Source organism: Periplaneta americana, chromosome 6 (genome assembly GCF_040183065.1).
Source record: "Periplaneta americana isolate PAMFEO1 chromosome 6, P.americana_PAMFEO1_priV1, whole genome shotgun sequence".
NCBI lineage: Eukaryota > Metazoa > Arthropoda > Insecta > Blattodea > Blattidae > Periplaneta > Periplaneta americana.
This window is the reverse complement of record NC_091122.1, coordinates 34,414,146-34,439,150: the sequence shown is the minus strand read 5'-3', so window position 1 is coordinate 34,439,150 and position 25,005 is coordinate 34,414,146. Positions and strand designations below refer to the sequence as shown.

The window sequence follows — 25,005 nt, the reverse complement described above, 5'->3', positions numbered from 1 at the left end:
ACGACTTTGTTATGTTAAATGACGATTGAAGAGTTTAATTTTTTAAATATTAGTATCATTAAAATTATTACCAAATACATTCTGTTATTATTAACATTAAATGCTCCAATATTTTGACACTAATTTCTTCAATGATAGGGTTTTGAAAAAAGTTTGAATTTTGCAACTTTGTGGACTGTTGTGAGGATAGTGAGTGTGAAACTGCGGCCCTCGCCATTTCAAAAGTAGTAGGCTTAAATGCTGTGGCCTCTTAACTAAATCGAAGCAATTGGTCATTACTGGTATAAATAAAACTAATTTATTGTATATATTATCATGTAATTATGAGTGTTTTCTTTTTAAGAATCTTCCAACATTTTACATTTTAAATCCACCACCATGGGGGTCTAGTGGCTAGACTAGTGTGGATCCAAGTTCGATCCCAGATGTACCCCTGATTTATAACTTGTGTTGGGCAAGCCCATGATCCAGGTAACACAGGGATTTTCTCCGGAAACTCTGGTTCCTCTGTGGCATCCCATCAAATTTCCATTATCATCTCATCTCATCATGGGTATAGAATAGACCCTGGACAAAGTTTCTGTCGGTAAATTGATCTATACAACTGGCTTCATAGGGCCCGGGTAAATCATAAGCTATAAGGCAGTGGTCGTCAGCACTCGCTGAAATGGGTAAAGGGTAAGCGGAGCCGTCTCGTGTGCTCTGTCATGCAACAGAAAGAGGTAGAGAGCATACCTGCTAGCAGCTACGAGCACACCATAGTGCAGTGTGTTCTCCGCGGGTAAGAGACGTTAGCCCCAGGGTGCTCTGTGCTGATGACCGCTGCTGTAAGGCTTTTAGAGCCGGAAAGCATAATAAAGTGACAAAAAGGTGGGGGTGTATGATCAGTCAAGTAGGTAGGCCTCTCCAATTAGTTAAAAAAAATAATCAGAATAAAATCCTACTAAAAAGGCATTCCACACAAAAGAAGTCAATTGGGTAATGGATTTCTGGACGAAGTAAAATAAATGCCTATTAAAATGATTTTAGCGTATTTTGATTTGTAAAGTTTCGTTAAATGTAATGAAGAATTTAAGTTGGCAACACTATTACGGTTGTGTCGCCACATGGCTGCACTCCGCACACATGGTCTTGAGCGTCGTATAGATGTTAAATGTCCTCCGTCTTGGCAGTTATGAAGTGATTTTTGTTGTACATACTGAATGTTTCTGAAATGAAGGCTGCAGAGGAGAGATTGGTTTTGATGAGAAGAGGTGGAGGAAGTCTAATAAATTTTTGTCCAGTATTCTCTTCGGATGGAGAGTAAGTTAAGCTTTAGTTCTCGGTTTGATTTTCTCGTTATCTGTACTAGGTTAAGTATGGTGACAATATTTAAGAAATTCAAGAGATACTTGTAATGATAATGAGTAATTTAGGTGAAACGAGCGTTGAGCTCAACGCTCGTTAAGCCGTAATTTATAACAACTAGTTTCATACAGACTATTTTAATTATAATTATCAACTTTAATACTATATAATTACTGTAGTGTTGTATTTTGAAGCCATATTTAGTGTCCGGATAATCCGTTCCATTTAGGCCTACATAAAATGAAGTACCAGTGTTTTATATGCTTAATTTGTAGATATATACACATTTCTTGTATCTATTGTAATTTTAACGGATTGAACTGTTTCAGATTTTTTCTCGCCATTCCAGAACTTTGTATGAAATGCACTGACTTCTGATGAAGTCTGTTTTTTATAACGTGTTTAATATCGATGATAAGGTTTTCTTTTAATCGTAGTATTCATTGTGATTAATGCTAATGCTAATTACCGGTATGTCATTGGCAGTATGATTTATGATGGAACTTTTTAGGCCTATAGACATGGTTATTGAAATAAGATACATCAGTAAAGAACGGAACAATCCCGTTATTATTGTTGTTTTAATAGGTTTCCTATAAAATGAAATTATATTAACATCCGTTGTGTACAGTAATTGCTCATTTGTGAAACAAATAGGCTATTTATTTCATGTCTAGATTTATGACATTTGGCACATCAAAGGGTACAACTTGAAGTTGAAATTATGTTTCAGGTTAATTTTTGTTGTATGCGGACCTGTTGTTCGAGCATATGGTGTCAGAACTGGTGAACTTGTCAGTGAATACGATGGACTGGAAAGTAAAGCTGTAGGAGTTCGGCTGCATCCAACTGACACAAGTAGCATTGTGGCTTGTTCCGTGAATGGACAACTTATTCAGTGGGACTGGAGATCAAGACTAAAAAGCGAGATAGTGGTAAGTTATTGTAAATTAAATTTTTTTTAGGTTTAACAGAATTTACATGTATGACTCCTATGATCATGATTTGGAAAATTACCTAAGAAATTATGAGTTTAGAAGTAAGGAAAAAAATAGGTAAAAATCTATAAATCCGGTTCCTACTTATGAGATATTGTCTATATTTAAATGTTTGTATTACTTAAAATGTAAATATAAAAATGCCCTGAGAACAAAAATTCATTATATTATTTGGGAGATTATACAATTTCATTTAGCTACCGCATGAATAATACTTCAAATTAGTAAACTTCAATAATAATAATAATAATAATAATAATAATAATAATATAGTATCACAGTCTAATATATACAGTCACGAAGCTTGAGTTGATGAGGGTACTAGGAACAATAGACTGTGCCAGTACTATTTCACATTGTCTGTGATGAGGCGATAGTAGTGATCTTAATGGTTAGCAACTATCTATAGATGCATATTCCTTATGTATTGAGCTTCGTGATTGTATATACTAGAGTGTAGTAATATCATTTACGATGAAGGGACTGAATTGTTGTGAAATGTCACATTTGTAATGCTCATTTTGTAATTTATTTAACCATCATATTTTATTGTTCTGTTATGTAACATAAAATAAAATGTAATATCCTTTTTTTTTTGTTGTTTCTTGCTTTCAGAAATTAAAATTAAAGAAGGAAACAATTGCGACTAATTTCTACATGTTTCCGCCAGTTTTGAATGACACAGCTGAAAACTGCCGAATTTTTCTCGTATGGAAATATCTGAAAGGAAATACTTGCCACATGTCTTTATTCTGTAGCAGTTCAGGATCTCTGTTGCAGAAACTTGAATTCGAGTATGCTGTATATTTATGCAATATATATAATTCTTAATGATTTTTTTTTCTTAATTAAATTTTGCATCCACTTGCATGTTATTAGTCTTAGTGTTTGCACCTTTCACACCATCTTTAATTTTCTCGCCAAACTTTCACAGACTCAGTCTGAATAGGTAGATCGCAAAATTTTATGTTTATGTAAGTGGCAATGTATTAATGACTCTGGGATTTTAATTGCGACATTGCCACAAATCTCTTGTATACCAGTAATACTGTCTGATGTGCAGTAATGTGCTGACAGAATGACTGATGTGATATTTGCGAGAGACAACTGTAACTGGTCTATAAAAAAAAGTGACTATGCTTCGTAACCAAAAGATATGCATGATTTGATTTACTATACGGAGTGAATGTCATTAATTTCAGGGCATTGTTCTTTGAGATATTTCAAATTAAAAAGTTTAATACAATTTGCTCATTTTTGCTTCCTTTTGCAGATAAAAATTGTTTTATATGAAACATTTCATAGCGTGTTTTGGGAAGGCTATTGATTTAATTCCCAGTATGCTCACTCAGTCAATTTAAGAGAGCAGTGTATTATGATAATAAATAATTGAAAGAATTTCAATTTTGTCCCTTAAATGTGCAGAAATTTGTTCTGAACAAATGTATCTTCTCGTTTTGGAAAGGAATTTTGCAATGTTGCATTTGTTCGGGTCAAATTTCTGTATATTTGAAGGATAAAACTAAATTTCTTTCAATCACTTATTATCATAATACACTGCTCTCTTAAATTAACTGAGCATATTGGGAATTCAATCAATGGCTTTCCCAAAACACAGTATGAAATTTTTCATATAAAACAGTTTTTATCTTGAAAAGGAAGCAAAAACGAATAAAATTAAGCATTTTTGTTTGAAATATCTCAAAGAATAACCACTTGAAATTCACACTGTATTTTGGGTCAGGCACAAGTCTAGACAACAGTGTGTATGAGGCTGTTTAAGCTTGACGAGAAGTATCCTGCAATATTGAGTAGAAAGAAAATGGAAACTGTAGTTCATGGAGTGGGTAGTAAAACAGTACAGTGACCTTCGATTTCCATCATCGTAGCTGCTGTATACTACCAATTTTTTTTTCCAATTCAGTACTTTACAAGGAAACTTGTCAAAGATTGATCAGTATTGAAACACATTTGTCAAAGACTTTAATATTACTAAAGATATTACAAGATTTTAAAACATGCGTTTTAAGTTCATTGTAACTTGTGTTAGACCTACCTACCAAATATTTAAATTCCTCATATCCGGAAACTGTGGGACAAAGCCAGTGCCAGATAATTGGGAAATATGTTTATAGGTTATGTAAAGACATACTGTACTGCACAAACATTTTCTTCCATATTGAAATTTAGTAATTTTCGTATCAGATATTTAAAAATAAAATTTTGAAATACGCTTAATGTTTATTTTTAGTAGGTACTGAATATGGTAATGTACATTCATCAGTTTATAATTATTGTAATACATAATAGCGTAAAAAATATTAAAAGTTTTCGTAACCTTATGGCAATTTTAAATGGCCTGTGACATGAAGAGCAGTGTAGCCAACGCCACAACTATGAAGATGATGTAGCGCTCGATGATTTGAACCACTGTAACATATCTCTAATATCTGCTTGTTTATATATAATATCTTACTTGAATGAAACTTTTATACGCTACAGCGTAACAGAGAATTTCACACTTTCCTATTTAGACTCGTCAAACACCCCTTCGAAATGGGCGAGTTCAAGTGGTAAATTTAAAGATATTGCCTCTGTGCATTGTTTGGAAGACCCAAGTGACAGCTTACCGATGCTACCCAATCTACTCCAGGAACATAACAGGATTTTCTGTCTATGTTTTCATGCTTGAACAATGTAAAGAGTAAACATAAATATGCGGCATGTGCGATCCATGAAAACCACTTACATCTTTGTCCCACTCTTTCCTTTTGCATGAATGCCAATTTTTTTTATTTTTTTTTTGGCCTAACTAAAAGTGCTGTTGTTTTGTTATTGCCAGTTATTTGGGTGCTGGATACGAGGGATTTTACTGTACTTTATTGTTTATATGATGACATTCTGCCGTGTTTTGTGGGCTCACTGTTTTTATGATGCAGGAATCTAAAAGCATATCAGCTGATAGTTTTATAGTGTTTGAGCTGGTGGAAAAGACTACTGTCGAAAAACGCAGTGTGGTGAATTATGCACTTTTCTGTTGAAGTCTTATAATAAATGTAATGGACTTAATTATTTTTATTACATTAAATTAATATGATTGTCTATAGCGATGTTATTTCTTGTAATACATCACTTTGTTCAAAGTTATAACTTGTAATCTAAAAAGCCTCTGGCCAGCTTTATTGTAAAGAGCTAGATAGATAGTGGAAATTTTATGAAGAAGAAAATAATGTGAGTAAATAAAGTACACTAATGTTAGTACGAAAACAACAATGATGTGGTACTACGCGACCAAGGCAGGAACCGTTTTGTTTGGTGGCGCTGCGATTCGCTTCACAACACAGGCCGTGTTGTAAAGTCCGCATCAGATGCAAAATGAAGCACATGCTGAACTGTGCTCTTGTTTCATTATTATTAACACGCTTTATATGTTATATGTTCGTATATATAGTTAACTTTATTGTTTAGTTTTATTTTATCATATGCTTACATAGGAATCTATTCAGAAAAAACACCAAAACATCAGTGTTCGTAAAGGAGGAAACATGAATCGAAAGTAACATAAACTAAAGTAGGTATTGTATTTTATACAATATTTCATTTGATATACATTTCTTACCTTAGCATTTTAAAGTGACCGGACTCCAGACATATATGAGGAAAGCACCCGGTATAAAACCATCACTACCACCAGCATGGGCTACTATAAGTCGTTGACCTGCACTCCTATTTGTATAAACTCCTGACACGTTTACGTCTTGCTAACATTTATGGACAGTGTAATGGGTATGGAACCATGTTTCGTCCAGGTAAATAATGGGCTACTATATCAGAGTGTTCTATTAGATATTTCCTTTTATCTTTACATTTTTGAATGCAAAACCCATGGACAGTATGAGTTTTCGTAAAGTTTCCTTGCACCCTTTAAGACCTATCCCTCTCTTACAAAATTTATGCAACTTTCCTAATGTTTGAAGCTCTTTGTAGAGACTATAATATTTATGAACTTCTGTTCTTATGATACATTTGTCCATGTCGTCTAATTGAACCTTATTTGCAGAGGAGGTCATCTAACTTTGGTGTCGATATTTCTACACCCATGTCCTCACATTCTTTACTTTCCTTTCTAATCCTACTAATTGTTTATTTAACTTCAAAATAGCTGCAGCACGCTCTGTTGTCTTCGATAGAGGTAGGAATAAACCAGTTGTCTTTTCTTCATCACAAAACTATATGGCATTATAAATAATGCTCCGCGCTTGGCTACGAAACACACGTCTTCCTACATGCGGCATTGCGACCAGATTGAAACGCTAGGCATTGGATGTGACGACACTCCAACAATAAACATACGCAGCGAGCACGGAGTTCCTCATTCTGCCATGACGGATCCTGCCTTGGTCGTGTAGTAAATGGATCAGAACATGACTCATTTCATGTTGTGATGAGCTGAAGTGAATAGTGAATTTCTCTTTGTTATTAATGCAACACAGTTTTATTATAACATAGATATGAAACCGTGTAACTAATGCAGTGCAGTTTTATGTATGTATGTTGTGGGAGGAAGAGACAGTTGGAGTAGTTTCGATATTTTGGACATAGTCTTTTTCATCACACAGTTTTGAGTACTTCAAAATAGGCTGATGTACATAAAACACTAACCATTGAGAGTATTCTTTCTGACTACACTATGTATTCTAATATAAGTGTTGTCTTATTGTGTAGGTTGGACAATGTACCCAGTAGTATTGCCTTCGGAGGTCCAGCAGGAAGTGAATATATAGCAGGCATTTACAGAAATAGATTGCAGTTTGCAAATACTGTTAAGTGGGAACAGTGTGGCATGTAAGTTTTATATTGTAATTTATTTGTCAACTTTATCCTTTAAAATTTGGACAAGAGCTTGTTTTGGAATATGAAGTATATATTTTGCTTTCACATGTTACCTTTCACTAAGTTACCTTGTTGACTAGTTTCAGCCTGTTGTGGGCTATCTTCAGAACTGGGTGGTCTTTGCTCCTCTTGATTGCGTTTTCTGTATGGGTGTGTTTGTGTAGTATAATGTGGAGTCGAAAAGTGTGTGTTCTGAAATTGAATTGTGTGTTGAGGATTTCATGCAGGTGTGTTTTTGTGTGTCTGTATATTTTATATTGTTCTAGTGCTTTTTAGTTTCTGGTTTTTTGGTTGAATATGTAGAATTTCAATGTCTGTGTTTATGTTGCTGTAAGTGTGGTTGGCATTTGTGATGTGTTCTGCATATGTGGAAGATAGCCCACAACAGGCTGAAACTAGTCAACAAGATAACCTAGTCAAATATATACTTTATATTCGGAAGTGATATAGTGTTAAAAGTTGTGTAATCAAGATGTATAAGGACTTGTTTCTTTTAGCGAAGGTTGTATTCAGTTTTCATCTCAATGTATTTGTAATCAGAAATAGACTTTTAGGTATTGCAACTGTGTTCTGGAACTTAAAATTTCCAATGTTTTGGAACTGGATCATTCCACAGTAAAGGTTATGTTAGTCACAAAACATTCAGAACATTATGATCTAAAACTAATAAAAATGTTCATGTCCTGTTTTTTATACATCTCAAAACCTGCTACTAATTCCATATTAATTCAATGGATTATTATTATTATTATTATTATTATTATTATTATTATTATTATTGTTAGAATTTATAAAACAGTTATGGTTGTGAAACTTGCCCTCTCACTTTGAGAGAGGAACAGAGATTAAGGGTGTTTGAGAATAAGGTTCTTAGGAAAATATTTGGGGCTAAGAGGGATGAAGTTACAGGAGAATGGAGAAAGTTACACAACGCAGAGCTGCACACATTTTATACTTCACCTGACATAATTAGGAACATAAAATCCAGACATTTGAGATGGGCAGGGCATGTAGCACGTATGGACGAATCCAGAAATGCATATAGAGTGTTAGTTGGGAGGCTGGAGGGAAAAAGACCTTTGGGGAGGCCGAGACGTAAATGGGAAGATAATATTAAAATGGATTTGAGGGAGTGGGATATGATGGTAGAGACTGAATTAATCTTGCTCAGGATAGGGATCAATGGCGGGCTTATGTGAGGGTGGCAATGAACCTCCGGGTTCCTTAAAAGCCAATACGTAAGTAAGTATTATTAACCGAATAAACAATAATAAGATGCAGTGTTAGTCACAGGACCAATAAATGTTGACATAATATGAAGATCACTTTCAATCCTCATAATTCACAGCAGTCATAATAAAAGCAGGGTTGCAATCTTAATGTGCAAAAGTACTGTCATTGCAAAACAAAATGAGACATAATTCATTAATTTATTCTTTGTTAAAATACTAGGGGGAAATATGGAATGATCGACCTGGTTGGCGAATTGATATAGCGCTGGCCTTCTATGCCCAAGGTTGCGGGTTCGATCCCGGGCCAGGCCGATGCATTTAAGTGTGCTTAAATGCGACAGGTTCATGTCAGTAGATTTACTGGCATGTAAAAGAATTGCAGAACAAAATTCCGGCACATCTGGCGACGCTGATATAACATCGTTAAATAAAACATAACATTAATATGGAATGAGGTCATGTTAGTCACAGGACATATTCATTCATCAATGTAAATGAAGCTGTCAAATGATCTGTATACGTATACTTACTGAATAAAAATGACAACATAGTGGTAATTATTTAATTTGTCACATCCAATGAAAATTCAAATTTATAGTGACCACGGTTAGGTATCAATCATGTGATCCCTTCGCCCACAGCAGACGTCTCAGAACTTATGATCACACTTTGTATATATTGAATAATAGTTCAAGAATATAAACTATAAGGAATATCATTCTCAACGTGATAAAGTAACATAATTGTTGTGAGAAATGTATAACATCAATGAGGAAGTGTGTGTGTGTAATCTTTGTCTCGCTACATTTTTAATCATAACTATAAATGGCTCAGTTGTGTTATGTTAGTTGAAATTTAATGTGTAGTACTGGGAAATAAGTGTATTAAAATATTTTGAATTATTTTTCGCCCCACAGAAAAGAAATTAGAGGACGTTATTTTACATGTGTGGCTTGTCACCCAGAAGAACTATGTATTGCAACTGGAGACAACACAGGACGTGTGCTGATATGGTGGAACTTTTCATTTAAAAAATCTACATATGCTGTGTATCACTGGCACACACTGCCTGTACAAGCTGTTACTTTCTCGCAAGCAGGTAATGTTTTAATTATATTTAGTTACTTAAAGTATTTGGGCATTGAGATCTTAACTCTTTGTTAACATTTCTCAATTACTAGCCATTGTTATTATAAAGTTATGAAACTTGTGTTAATTTAAACCGCAATTAAAACTAAAGATTTATTATACTCTCTATCCGGTAGTAGACCATTTATTCGGGTATTTAAAACCTGAAAACAATAAACATTCTTGTGAAATGAGATCAGCAGAGCTTCAGTTTGTTGTGGTGCAAAAATTGGACAAACATCATAGACAATCATTATGATTCCTATTTACAGTGATAATTGCTGGCATAGATTGCTAATTTTGGTGGTAATTGCTCTTGTTTGATTCTGAAGCAGTTTCATGATAGTGAGTGTTAGGTACTGATCAATTAAAGTTCATGTTCTAAAAAAATTATGAAGAGTAACGAAGGTCATATTCATATTGGAATTAACAGCTGTTCGTGAATTATATCCCCAGTAAGACAGCAAGAAAAAGTTTTGTAGTATTGCAAAAGTGAAAAGTAATGTTTAGGGATACCATAAAACTGAATAAAATAGGCCTACATCAAAGTTGATAAATAAAACTATTATAATTCGCTGCTAAATAACCTAGTAGTTGCTATAGTGTCATTAAATAACCAAGTAAAAAGTACAACATGTATTTGAAAACAAAACTAGAGGTAAATACAAAGCAACAGCCCTCTTTTAGGTTATGTTTTAAGTTGCATTTAATTGATACTAGCCCTGATCACATATATAATAGATTCAGTAAAGTCTCATTTTATAAACCTATGGATCAACAATTGACTCTCTTCTGTCAAAGGAAAAATTTTACAGTCTCTACAAAAGAAACCAAATGACCTGGAAATGTACAAAAACTTGCCTAGACATGTTCAAACATTTTTAACAAGAGCCAGAACAGGTCACATTGTTACACAATTGTACCTACACCGATTTCACATTTCTGATAATCCTAGTTGTCTGTGGTGTAATAATCATGATGTAGATCTGGAACACATTCTTCTATACTGTCCATCCATAAACCACAAAAGAAGTAAATTAAAATCATCAGTACCAGTTGCAGAAGACACAGCCCTGCAGTATATATTGACTACACCCCAACTCTGGCTACTAGCAACAGGCATCTATAATGAACACCGATCAAAATACCCCTCATTTCTCGTGAAAAACAACAACTGAATAGACTACAGTGGACTATAGTGGACTTTATGTTGTCAGAAAACAGCTGGATATATTAAGAAGATTGATTGATATATAATAGATTGGCCATCCCATATTGAAATTGGTAACATGTGGAAGAGAACAACCATCAAGATTGCCATCGTCAATTGAGAACGACCGCTAATGAAAGTCCAGTTGCTCCATGCAATTTAAATGAGAGTTATAACGTGAATTCTTATGCAATACCTAGATGAAATTGATAAAAGTTGTTGCCGTCAAAGCCCATAAAGCTGAGCAATCTGTTATATTTATGTGATCTGGGATACTAGGTATACCGATGTTCAAAGATGTCTGACCTACGATTTTATGATTGTATAAGCGAACTTTCTAACCATGGGAGAAGTCAGAACCAAAGATATAGCAAATTGACAAATTTTGAAATTGTTCCATTAATTCTTAATAGATGACACCATTATTGGGACGATTAAAAAAAGTGTCGGGGAAATTGATGATATAGATTAAGCATAAATCATTCTCATAATTGACAATATCAGCGGTTTCCAGCTAAACCCAGTGTTGTTTTACAGCCAGCAGAAGGGGATGAAATACAGTATTGAATTTTATAATGCGGATATTCAGTATTTATGTACGATTGGCAACACTGACTATTATCTTTGCCATCTATTCATAGAAGTAATAACTAAAGAAGCCACACTTACACCAACAAATTATTGATCTCTATCGATTAGTAGGCTCAGATCTTTGAATGTCAGTGTACATGCTATGCACTGCACATTCTGTCCTATCACTGTATCCCTTTATTGCACTCAGTCCGGTGTTATAAAAAAATTTGCCTGCCATGGGTTTCGAATCCAAATTGTTTGGTTAGGAACACAGCACTTTAGTGTCTGTGACCACGAGATACATCATCTCACGCAGTTTATTACAGTAGAATCCTTCTTAACCAGAACCAAAGGGACTAGATTAGTTCCGGATATGAGATTTTGCTGGAAAATTGAATAAATACCAGTATTTGTATATACTATATAAAAATCTCATACTTCACGGTGTCAAATTTTGAAACTGCAGCCATGTGATGTTTATTTCTCTATCACTTGCTCATAACTGAATAAACATAAAGACTGTGTGGATTAAAACTCATCACACAACACAAATAATATACTAATTCTAGGTTCGAATATTCACTAAAAATGAAAGTTCGTGTGAACTTCCTAATGTGGCAACACTGACGGCCTGAACATGACTAAATAAACATAAAACTGTGTGAATTTTCTTTATTAAAACACACAACACAATACAAATAATACACTAATTTTAAGTTCGAATTTTCACTGAAAATGAAAGTTCGTGTGATCTTCCTAATGTGGCAACACTGGCGGCCTGAACATGACTAAATAAACATAAAACTGTGTGGATTTTCTTTATTAAAACACACAACACAATACAAATAATACACTAATTTTAAGTTCGAATTTTCACTGAAAATGAAAGTTCGTGCTATCTTCCTAATGTGGCAACACTGGCAGCCCGAACATAACTAAATAAAGATAAAAACTGTGGAAATTTTTTTTAACACATCACAAATAATACACTAATTTTAGGTTGGAATATTCACTGAAAATGAAAGTTCGTGCGAACTACCTAATGTGCCAAAACTAGCGTCCAGACTGTGGTAATGTTGCAGATTTAAACTTTTTTTTTGACCTAGCCGAAAATGCCATTGTTTTGGTATTGCCAGTTATTTGGGTGCTGGTTATGAGGGATTTTATTGTACTATTCATGCTTGCATGGTAGAACTTCCTATACTAAAGACACCTGAATACCATTGTCTTCCCATAAAATTCAGTATTCAGTGTGATGACTAAGGGCAAGAGATGCACCCAGTATATCTACAGTATATGATTTGTTATTACTGCTGTGATTATTAACTTTGTGTTTATTGATATTTTTTCTAGGTAGTCAGTTTTACAGCGGAGGTGGAGAATGTGTACTTGTGAGATGGACATTGGATTCCCTTAGTGACAGAAATTTTCTTCCCAGATTGCCGTCGTCTGTTTGTCATTTGTCGGTAGCACCAGATAATAAGTATCTGGCTTTATGTACCAGTGACAATGGTGAGTGATGCAAAAGACAGAAGTAGAGAGTATGAGGTATGCAATTAAGTATGATTTAATTTTCATGTGTAAAACAGCCGATAGCAAATTGTGTTAAAAGATTGTTTATCTTTTTAGGTATTCAGATTGTTACTCCACAGCTGAAGTTGGTGAGCACGGTCCAGCACTTCACGTGGTGTGTCGAAATGAAGCATGGTTTGGATCCATTTCCTGCAGGGATTACGTTTGATCCTCAAAATAAAGCAATGGTGCTTAATGGAAGAACAGGGTATATCCAGTTCTACAGCCCACGCACCAAATCTCTTCTGTACAATGTGAGTTGATTGTTAATTTTTTTTAAGTGACTCCACTATTTGAGGCAGCCGGGTAGCTCAGTTGGTAGAGCAGCTGGCTACGGACTGGAAGGTCCGGGGTTCGATCCCAGGTGGTGACAGGATTTTTTCTCGTTGCCAAACTTTCAGAACGGCCCCCGAGGTTCACTCAGCCTCCTATAAAATTGAGTACGGGTCTTTCCTGGGGGTAAAAGGCGGTCAGAGCGTGGTGCCGACCACACCACCTCATTCTAGTGCCGAGGTCATGGAAAGCATGGGGCTCTACCTCCATGCCCTCCAAATGCCTTCATGGCATGTTACGGGGATGCCTTTACCTTTTTTACTCCACTATTTGATTGAAGCTGACTTGATCTAATATCGTATATATATTATTTTAATGTACCGAAATACATATGGTATTTCCATGCAGATATTCTGCATCATCATGCGATGAAAGAGTAATGGAACGGAGAAAAATTCTCTCCGGCGCCGGGATTTGAACCTGGGTTTTCAGCTCTACATGCTGATGCTTTATCCACTAAGCCACACCGGATACCCACCCCGGCGTCGGACAGAATCGTCTCAGTTTTAAGTTCCAACTCTTGGGTTCCCTCTAGTGGCCGCCCTCTGCACTACGTCATAGATGTCTATGAACGTAGGACTGAAGTCCACACATGTGCTGAGGTGCACTCATTATGAGTGACTAGCTGGCCGGGATCCAGTGCAATAAGCGCCGTCTTCGTGATTTACGCATGTCATATATATATATTATTTTAATGTACTGAAGTACATATGATATTTCCATGCAGATATTCTGCGTCATCATGCGATGAAAGAGTAATGGAACAGAAAAATTCTCTCCGGCACCGGGATTTGATCCCAGGTTTTCAGCTCTACGTGCTGACACTTTATCCACTAAGCCACACCAGATACCCACCCCGGTGTCTGACAGAATCGTCTCAGTTTTAAGTTCCAACTCTTGGGTTCCCTTTAGTGGCCGCCCTCTGCACTACGTCATAGATGTCTATGAACGTAGGACTGAAGTCCACACATGTGCTGAGGTGCACTCGTTATGAGTGACTAGCTGGCCGGGATCCGACGGAATAAGCGCCGTCTTAAATCACAAAGTGATTTACACATGTCATATATATTATTTTAATGTACCGAAGTACATATGATATTTCCATGCAGATGGTTGGCGAGTTGGTATAGCTCTGGCCTTCTATGCCCAAGGTTGCGGGTTCGATCCCGGGCCAGGTCGATGGCATTTAAGTGTGCTTAAATGCGACAGGCTCATGTCAGTAGATTTACTGGCATGTAAAAGAACTCCTGCGGGACAAAATTCCGGCACATCCGGCGACGCTGACATAACCTCTGCAGTTGCGAGCGTCGTTAAAATAAAAAAAACATAACATATTCTGTGTCATCATGCAATGAAAGAGTAATGGAACGGAGAAAAATTCTCTCCGGCGCCGGGATTTGAACCCGGGTTTCAGTTCTACGTGCTGATGCTTTATCCACTAAGCCACACCAGATACCCACCCCGGCGTCAGACAGAATCGTCTCAGTTTTAAGTTCCAACTCTTGGGTTCCCTGTAGTGGCCGCCCTTTGCACTACGTCATAGATGTCTATGAATGTAGGACTGAAGTCCACACATGTGCTGAGGTGCACTCGTTATGAGTGACTAGCTGGCCGGGATCCGACTGAATAAGCGCCGTCTTAAATCACGAAGTGATTTACACACGTCATATTTATTATTTTAATGTACTGAAGTACATATGATATTTCCATGCAGATATTCTGCGTCATCATGCGATGAAAGAGTAATGGAACGGAGAAAAATTCTCTCCGGTGCCGGGATTTGAGCCCGGGTTTTCAGTTCTACGTGCTGATGCTTTGTCCACTAAGCCACACCAGATACCCACCCCGGCGTCAGACAGAATCGTCTCAGTTTTAAGTTCCAACTCTTGGGTTCCCTGTAGTGGCCGCCCTCTGCACTACGTCATAGATGTCTATGAACGTAGGACTGAATTCCACACATGTGCTGAGGTGCACTCGTTATGAGTGACTAGCTGGCCGGGATCCGAGTGAATAAGCGCCGTCTTAAATCATGAAGTGATTTACGCATGTCATATATATATTATTTTAATGTACTGAAGTACATATGATATTTCCATGCAGATATTCTGCGTCATCATGCGATGAAAGAGTAATGGAATGGGTTCAAATCCCGGTGCCAGAGAGAATTTTCTCTGTTCCATTACTCTTTCATCGCATAATATCGTATAGTTTATAGATTTAATTCTTTTCAAAACTCATCATTCAACAGTACAACCATCAATTGGATGCAATAAATGATGCTGGCACATCCTTCAAAAACAGCAAACGCTATCTTACTGTGACTGTATTCACCACATGAAATCGTCACACCCTGTTTTGTTATGTAAATACTTTTTCTAATATGTACCGATTGATTACTAGCCATGACTGTGTGGCAGAACATCAACAAAGGATTGGAATACTACTATCTCTATTTTGTGTATTATGCAATTCAAATGAACCCATGAACTTAGAACATTTAGGAAGATATAGGACCTTACAAAAAGAAGATTCTATACCTCAGAAATACTGGGGTGCAAGAGGAGTAATGGCTTCGTTGCCAAATGTCTAGGCATTTGAACAACAACAACTCTTTCTAATAAGTATTTCGACTGGTTTGGTTATAATTGTGAAATTTATAATAGCAGACAATATTGAATAGCCTGCAAAGTCTTGTGAAGAAATTGAAGAGCTTCTTTCCAAAATAACTTCAGTCTGAAATTGTTGAAAGTGAATTAAATCCACAGATGCTTAGGTTTTAGATTATTCTATTAGGTGGGAGAACAAAACATTTCGAAACGAACTTCCCTATGCTAGACCTCTGTATTATTTCTTTCTTGAGGAATTAATTGATAGCTAAAATGTATCACTTGTAAGAATTAAGTAGATTCAAACTCTCTTCCCCATTCCCAAATGAAATTTTTATACAAATTCTTGTAGATGTATTTGTTTCTCAATTTCTGTGGTGCTCTTGTGCTTGCAGCTGGACATAACTGGTCTAAACTACTTGACTCAAGAACGTAATGCTGTAATTGTTAACACAGATGTCACGAAAGTAGCATTCAGTAGCAATGGACAGTGGATGTCTACAGTGGAACAACGGGATGATGGAGAAACTAACATGGAAGTTCGACTGAAGTTTTGGTTTTTCGATAGTGTTAAACAAAAGTGAGTTCCATTGTCTAATATAAGTGTTGTTTGGTCAAGATATTAATTCTGTAGCCATAATAGAACTATTGTAACTTTATGGTATAGTTCCTGTTAACAACCACAAAAGATACTGATGGGCACATGAGGGTTTTAACCGACCATCATCCATCACTCTTACCTGACCATTCCATTGCATCATTGTCCTCAGTGATTTTGTAGACACCATGATAGCCATTTTATCTCAGATTTATTTTGCAAATCTGGCTTTCAGGTAGTAGCTTCCTGTAAAGCAGGTTTGAATAAATTCAATGGGTTCTGGCGTCTTGTCAGCCCATTTGAGTTGTGTGGATATAAAGGAAAAATTGTGATGTGTCATGCATAGTTCCTGAGGTAGCTCAGTCAGGAGAGCATTCATGCGCTAAGCGAAGGGTCCTGGGATCGATACCTGGCCCCGGAACAATTTTTCCTCGAAATTATTCAAACCTGCTTTACAGGGAGCTACTACCTAAAAGCCAGATTTGCGTAAATATTCGTTGCTGGAGATACGTTAACAGGAAGCCACAATTTAAGTCGCACAGAATTTGTGTGCACTCAAAGTTGGGTTCTGGTGTCTTGTCAGCCCATTTGAGTTGTGTGGATATAAAGGACGTGTCATGCATAGTTCCTGAGGTAGCTCAGTCGGGAGAGCATTCATGCGCTAAGTGAAGGGTCCTGGGATCAATACCTGGCCCCATAACAATTTTTTCTTGAAATTATTCAGATTTATTTGTTCAGACATGGCCGAGAGTGGTTAATTTTAAAGGATGGCAAAACCTTTACCACAGCTTTCTTTGGGAGGAAAGTAAAGCTCTGAATCTCATTTTGTAGATTTACGAAGTGTGAATATTGCAACATTGTTAAGCTTTGCTTATTGCAATGAAAAAGTAAAACACAACCAACAAGTAGAAAAGAATAGTTATCTGCTTTGCAACTCAATATAATTGTTTGAAATTTTGTGCTTGATTTTTAACCCACTTTAAGGCGATGTGATGGATGTGAAATCCCTGAAAGTCAGTTGTTTTCTAGGAACTTGTGGATTTTGAAATAAAATGATAATTTTAAGCAAACCTGTAAAACGATTAAGAATGAAGCGGACTTCTTATTATATTTCAAGTATGACACACTGGATTTTTATTTATGAGCATCCACTGAAAACCAGTGTTTTTCTATTTTTTTTTAACCCCTGAAAAAATTAGGAAAATATTTACATTTAGAAGTTTGTGGAAATAGTATTTTTGTGTAATGTATTCCTTCAGCAGAAGAATCTTTTCTCACCTTCAGTCTTTTTACGAGTCTAAATTGATTTAAGAAATTGTTTTTACTATTTCCGTCAACTTAAATAAATTTTACTATCGTTGTTGAAATGTTAAGACATTCGTTATTTTTTATTTGGACATCATCTGGCCAAAAGTTTCACTATCATCCTCAGTTACGAAGCATGAGAGCATATTGAATAACGATATTTTGCAGTTCTACAGAGTCATTTTAATGTGTTCTTTTTGCTTAGTTTCAGCCTGAATACTTCCGTGGAACTTCCTCAAAGTGGAGGAATTGTAGCGTTAGCATTCCAGTGCTCTTCTGATCCACAGCAGCAACTTGCAGCAACTGCAGGAGCTGATTTCAAGTTCCGAATCTGGACCCTTGCTGAGTCTTCAAGTATTTACAGTGAGTAGTTGTTCTCTCCGATAAGAATACAGTAAACTGTTTGTAGCATGCATGTTCATTCCCTTTTACTTTTTCTCCATTCGTATCCTAAATATTAATCCCCTAATTTTTCTATCCATCTCATTTTCTTTACATTGCTCTTTTTATTCTCTCTGATTGTGTAAATACGCAAATAAATAAGTAAATAAATGTGGACTTGGTTGGTTGTTTGGTTTCCAGTCCACGACATTTCACAGCAAAGTTATTGACATTTTGGAATTTGTCTTGATTTAATTTCTACATATAGAAGGCTGTGAAAGAGTGAGATTTTTTAATCCATATGTCGCCATTCTTTTTTTATCCAAGGTATCCAAATTTTGTTACCTATTGCCAGTAGTTGAGAATGGAGTAAGAAACTTTTACGTAATTCGTCTTTTTTATGTAACTTTGGTGTCGTTGTGTTGCTTGTAACTAGTGAAGATGGCTAGAGATGTCCAATTACCTGTGTTTTCCGATATTTGCCATATTTGGCTATTTTGTTGCAGTTCCCTGTCCTTTGTTTTTTTTTTTTTCTTTTCTTTTTCTAGGTTTCTTTTGAATTCTTTTCGCCTTGTAAAATAGTAAGTGTTAATCTTTAAAATTGTTGTTGTTGTTTTCTAATGCCAGGCATTTGACAATAAAGTCATTTGACCTCTTGCACTCCAATATTTTTCAAAGATATTGTCATGGTCAACCACTGAAGCATAGATTTTGAGGTGTTCTGAATCGATTTCCATCCATCTTGAAAATTGTAAATTGTCATATTACGCAGTTGTAATTGAGGGATTTGCCAGAAGAAGGGCACACAGAATATTTGTCATTGGTGGATATATGCCCTTTTTCCTGAAAATCCCTCGTTTATATATAACATAAAATATTCACATTTTTGGACAAAAGTATATTTTCCAAACGAAATTTTGTTGATTACCCAATCTTCCTCTTTTCTACACAAAATAATTGACAGCACTAAAAGTGGCAATCACCTTTAATAATACTTCATCAGCTTTTTTTTTTTGCTTCTTTCAACATTTATTTTATGTTAATTCCCGATTTACCACGAAAATCGTCTGTAGCTGCATTTAGATTGGCAACAGGCCATGATTGTTTGGCCAAACACGTGCATAGAATTGGAATATATCAGTCCCCTAACTGCCCATTGTGCAACTCAAACCAAGAAATGGATTCGGAACACCTCAAAATCTGTGCTTCAGTGGCTGGCCATGATAATATCTTTGAAAAATATTGGAATGCAAGAGGTCAAATGACTTTATTGTCAAACACCTGGCATTAGAAAACAACAACATTTATTTTATTAATTTCATATTTTTAATAATTGAAATACTCTACTAAACTGACTATGTTCTGATCTCTAAATTTTTTTTTCGCCAACTTTTATGAGAAAATGGGGAAAGTGTTAAGAATTTTCCCTTTAGTCTTTCTCCTTTCTTTGGTGTTAAGGTTTTTTTGATACATACCACTCCTTTTCACTGACATAGATCTTTATATATATTGCAGAAAAGGGAATCATGGTCTGGAGGTGTGAAAGTGTTGGCTTCTTCAGAAATTTACCTTGTGGAGATTTGAGTTTTTCTTCAGATGGCTCGCTCCTGGCTGTCACATTCGGACCTACTCTTACTTTGTGGGTCCCTGAAACTAATCAGCTCAAGTGCAGCCTTACTGACAAAGATGCTGAGATGAACCTCAGGTATTTATTGCATTGCATAACTTCATAACAGAATAAATACACATATTTATGCTTTCATTTTGTTACTATCTTGTTAAGTTTTAGTATTCATGAATGCATTTTACTGATAGGTGATTTTATGTAGATAAAAGAAGGAAAAATTGTTTGCAGAAATGACAAAACATTTTTAAATTTGCAGTTTTCCTGTTACTTATGTATAAGATGAGAAGTGTATCATACGTTAGCTTGGCACCTGAAATCCTTAATTTCATACTTAATTACCGCATTTCATCGCATAATCATCGCATTTTTAATGCTCTTTTTTTTTGGCGTGAAAATTAACTGTGCGACTGTCACGTGAAGAATAAATTAAAATTGTAATGATTGGTCACGGCAACTTTCTGTAATCAGCTTCCATATAATAGGTGCATGTGGAAGCAAGCAGGGCCAAGTTGCGTGATTCGTAGCAGAAGAGGAAGTAGAGGGGAAGGAGGGGAACCAATATTAGTGATTATGTTAAAGTTGGATTTATCATACTCTGACTTGTTAAAAAAATTTCTTGCAGCTGTGTCAAGTTCGGCTTGGTAGATAGTTGCCATCTGGTGGTGACTGGAAGCTCTAAAAGTATTAATGTGTGGAACTTACTGACTCTCACACTTGCTTGGACAGTTCCTTTACATGTCAGCTTGTTGGTAGCTGATCCATCTTCAGAATTCATGGCAGCATTTACATATGACAGAGATTGTAAGTGTTTTCTACTTTGATTGTTTTATTCTTTTGAGTTGAAACAGTATTAAAGATGCTGCTTGTTGCATTGAAGTAATCTCTAACACTAATTAACTTTTTGCCTTGCTTGGTTGCCAGTTGATAGTATTATTTTTTTAACTGTGTCCCATATTAATGAAAGATTTTGTGTTTATATGAAACACCTACTGTGTCCAGATAGTGATAGTGATGTGTTTACAGGGCACATCAGCAACTGAAGCTCTTTGCGTCTTTAATTGTTTCAAATAACAAAACTCAATGTGATACCAAATTCGAAAAGTAACTTGTTCTAAACTTTTTGTCGAGCTAAAACTGCGGAAAATTATTGTATTTTGAAATTGGATCCTATGGAGATTTTGGGTTTTTGCACCATGTCATATAGATATTAAACTCTTCAGTATTAAGGCAGAAGAAAGGGAAACAAATTACTTGGTTTCTGTATACTAACTCTAGATAATGGACAAAACAGGTTTCCCTTTCTTGTATATTTTCTGAAGATGAAAGTGGCACATAATTCTGAAACTAAGGATGTTATGAAACTTTGGGTGGTTTTACGCCTACAACATTCTGCAGAAACTCAAAACCCTTGCACCACGTTGAATAACGTTTTTTGAAAGTAAAAAGATTCGGAGTTATCTGAATCTTTCATTAAAAGAGCACTAAAATGCCCTATAGTCAGCTTATTTTTAAATTTTTGGTGCATTTCTAAGGTTTTTACTGTATAATTTCATTCATATTTTGGCAGATTTAGTGCATAATTTCATGCATATTTTGGCAGTTTTAATGGATAGTTTCATGCATATTTTGGAGGTTTAGTGCATAATTTCATGCATATTTTGGCAGTTTTAGTGCATAGTTTCGTGCATATTTTGGCAGTTTTAATGGATAGTTTCATGCATATTTTGGAGGTTTAGTGCATAATTTCATGCATATTTTGGCAGTTTTAGTGTACAGTTTCGTGCATATTTTGGCAGTTTTAATGGATAATTTCATGCATATTTTGACAGTTTTAGTGCATAGTTTCATGCATAATTTGGCAATTTTAGTGCTTAAAATGCATAGTTTCATGCATAATTTGGCAGTTTTAGTGCATAGTTTCATGCATGATTTGGCAATTTTAGTGCTTAAAATTCATAGTTTCATGCATATTTTGCCAGTTTTAGTGCATAGTTTCATGCATATTTTGGCAGTGTTAATGGATAGTTTCATGCATATTTTGGAGGTTTAGTGCATAATTTCATGCATATTTTGGCAGTTTTAGTGCATAGTTTCATGCATATTTTGACAGTTTTAGTGCAAAGTTTCATGCATAATTTGGCAGTTTTAGTGCTTAAAATGCATAGTTTCATGCATATTTTGGCAGTTTTAGTGTATAGTTTCATGCATATTTTGGCAGTTTTAATGGATAGTTTCATGCATATTTTGGAGGTTTAGTGCATAATTTCATGCATATTTTGGCAGTTTTAGTGCATAGTTTTATGCATAATTTGGCAGTTTTAGTGCGTAGTTTCATGCATATTTTGGCAGTTTTAGTGCATTGTTTCATGCATATTTTGGCAGTTTTAATGGATAGTTTCATGCCTATTTTGGAGGTTTAGTGCATAATTTCATGCATATTTTGGCAGTTTTAGTGCATAGTTTCATGCATAATTTGGCAGTTTTAGTGCATAGTTTCATGCATAATTTGGCAGTTTTAGTGCAGAGTTTCATGCATATTTTGACAGTTTTAGTGCTTAAACTGCATAGTTTCATACATATTTTGGCAGTTTTTAGTGCATATTTTCATGCATATTTTGGCAGTTTTAGTGCATAATTTCATACATATTTTGAAAGTCTTTAAGTCTTACTTAAATTTGTTCTTGTTGTAATTTGTTTCATTTTACTTGCAGTGTTTGTATTTTCTCCAAGAAAATCAGAACCAGTATATGTGCACAGAGAAGTTCTTGATAACTCGATATTATGTGCTGCATTTATTCCTCATTTTGGTCTGGAAAGAAGTGCCAATGTTTCATGGCAACAGCAGTCTCAACTCTATATACTGGACTCCAACCAGGTAAATATTTTCACGCAGTTGAGTGGATATGACACAGAACTTAAAGTTGAAGATACAGTAAAATGTCACTCTTGTAAGATGCTACTTAGGAAATGATACACAACTTAAAATAGCACCAAGTTGCTGCTACTTTAACAGCTTACTGTGCTATTACTATGTAATGTGGCTCAAGAAAACTATTAATTGAGAGAGGGTTTGAATTATGTTCTTTTGTATGACGAAATTATATCATGACTGAAAGTGGTGTGAAGTTTCACAGGTGCCAGAAGTTGCAACTGATAATAAGTAAGAGAGTTACAGTGGCAAAGTTTAATCGTTTTTTGCATTCACGTGCCTTGTCCTTTATAATAAAGTTATTTCTGTAGTTATAATGTTAGGTTTTTTAAGGGCCAGTTGTATAAAGTGTATGAACCGAGGTTAAGGGTTAAAAATGGCCGCCAGTCAAGTTGAATCCAAATTTTCTGTTGTATAAGTCTAATCTAAGTTCATGTTATCTCAATCTAAATTCATAGTTAACTATCGAATTTTCTACATTAATCTACTTGAACCTAAATCAGAAGCATTTATATTTAATATTAAAACGGTTCTGAAGCATAAAAGAAGAATTTTCATGTACCCTAACAATGTACAATAACTTTGAGATGAATTATGTCTATTTTGAATTATAGTTATTTAAATAACATTGTCTAAAGGTTGTGGAGTTCATTAGTTAGCAGAAGTGAGGTTATGGGTATCAGTAATGAGAAATTCTAACTTACAACTGAAGTACAGAATATTATTGTTTTATCATTTAAAAAATAAACATGCATAGAATTGTTAATAATTTAATGAATTTCGAGTTAATGTGTCACGTGCATCTCTCACTTTCATTTTGTCACGAAATAATGCAAAGAAAATCAGACACCAGTCTTGTGTGTGGTGTGGAGGTTATAAAAGTTTCAATTATGTTTCTAGTATTGAATTCAGTTACAATATCTTTCCAGGTCTTTTCTTAAGATTTTGAAGTAACTGAACCGGCCTTTTTATTTTCTATTGTGTTTATTTATACTGTATTAACAGAATTATATCCAACAGTCCAACATGTTTTTTTTTTTTGCGAGAAATTTGCAGAGCGTTGTTGTTTTTCAGTTACATTCCATCCATAATTTACTACAATGTCACGAACTGCTGGAAGCTGGATCCTATTGTGGCATATTATCCAACGTGCAAACGAATTTCGTAATTAATTTGTTTTGCTGTGTTGCAAGTCTCGCTTAATGTAGATTTGAACTAAATTAATGTAAACCGAGTTCAATATTATGCAACATGACCAAGTTGTAATCTCAGTTTATTTTCTGAATTTGGTCTTAAATTAATCTCCAATCTTTATGCAACTGGCCCCACATAAAGTCTCGTTTAAACGTTCTTGTTTTTAAGAAATTCCCACTTTTAAGGCATGAAGGAATGTTGTCAAGTGTGCGCATGCTTGCATGTGTGCTTTTGGGAGGTATGCGGAGGAGTATGTAGATGGTTGTGATTGATAGGGGAGGGGTTTTTTTTTTGTGTGCGTGTGCACGCGCTTTTTTTAATATGAAGGAATGGAAATTAAATTAAACTTGCTGTTTTTCTTCTTCATTAGGAATTACTGACATTGGATAAACCTGGTGAAGATTCAGCTATAAAAGAAGGCATTACACTACCTGTTTCTTCTGTGCAAACTACTTCCCTCTTTGGTACAGTGTTGGCTAAACAATCAAAATCGGATGTGGAGAAACTTCTTGTTGACACTACACAACAACTTGGAGTTCCAGGGGCAGCAGCCATCAAACAGGTAGGAATTACGACATATACAAAATTTGCTCTAATTTGAGTATTAAAATTCTTAAAAAAAATTGTTTATTAGATATTTGTAACCAGGGGTTCCATCAATCTTAGAACCTTCCGGGATCAGCTGTTCAGACAGCAAAAGACCCAGTGGTCTGACTCTAGTCCCATGGTGTGTAGGCAAATCCTTAATTTGGGATTCCACATGTGTTGATACACTGGCCCCTTCTCATCTGTCTTCAACTTCTAAGACACCAGGATCTGCAGCAGAAAGTGCCGCTCTCAGTAAACATAATAAATATAATCACCTTACAGATAATTATATTTTTGTCCCTTTTGCGGTTGAAACGTTTGGATCATGGTGTAGTGAAGCCAAAGCTCTTATCTTCACCATTGGCAGAAGTTTAGTGCAGCTTTCTGGGGACCCTCGAAGCAGTCAATATCTGCATCAGCGCATTGGTATCGCCATTCAGCATGGTAATGCAACAAGTGTTCTTGCATCCTTTCCTGGGTCCTCTTATTTA

At 35.4% G+C, this 25,005-nt stretch overlaps 1 protein-coding gene across 1 annotated transcript in view; it reads left to right on the top strand.

Moving 5' to 3' along the window:
- The first annotated feature begins 1,096 nt into the window (after positions 1-1,096).
- Positions 1,097-25,005, top strand: part of l(2)05287 (WD repeat-containing protein l(2)05287) — a 154,843-nt gene continuing 130,934 nt past the window's right edge. Inside the window, exons 1-13 of the mRNA XM_069827821.1 lie at positions 1,097-1,302; positions 2,081-2,282; positions 2,961-3,139; positions 7,071-7,190; positions 9,388-9,569; positions 12,735-12,893; positions 13,011-13,207; positions 16,288-16,472; positions 18,001-18,158; positions 19,692-19,881; positions 20,426-20,604; positions 22,515-22,678; positions 24,297-24,488. Coding sequence (XP_069683922.1) covers positions 1,214-1,302; positions 2,081-2,282; positions 2,961-3,139; positions 7,071-7,190; positions 9,388-9,569; positions 12,735-12,893; positions 13,011-13,207; positions 16,288-16,472; positions 18,001-18,158; positions 19,692-19,881; positions 20,426-20,604; positions 22,515-22,678; positions 24,297-24,488 — 2,196 coding nt within the window. The 5' untranslated portion in view covers positions 1,097-1,213. The remainder of the gene's footprint in view (positions 1,303-2,080; positions 2,283-2,960; positions 3,140-7,070; positions 7,191-9,387; positions 9,570-12,734; positions 12,894-13,010; positions 13,208-16,287; positions 16,473-18,000; positions 18,159-19,691; positions 19,882-20,425; positions 20,605-22,514; positions 22,679-24,296; positions 24,489-25,005) is intronic.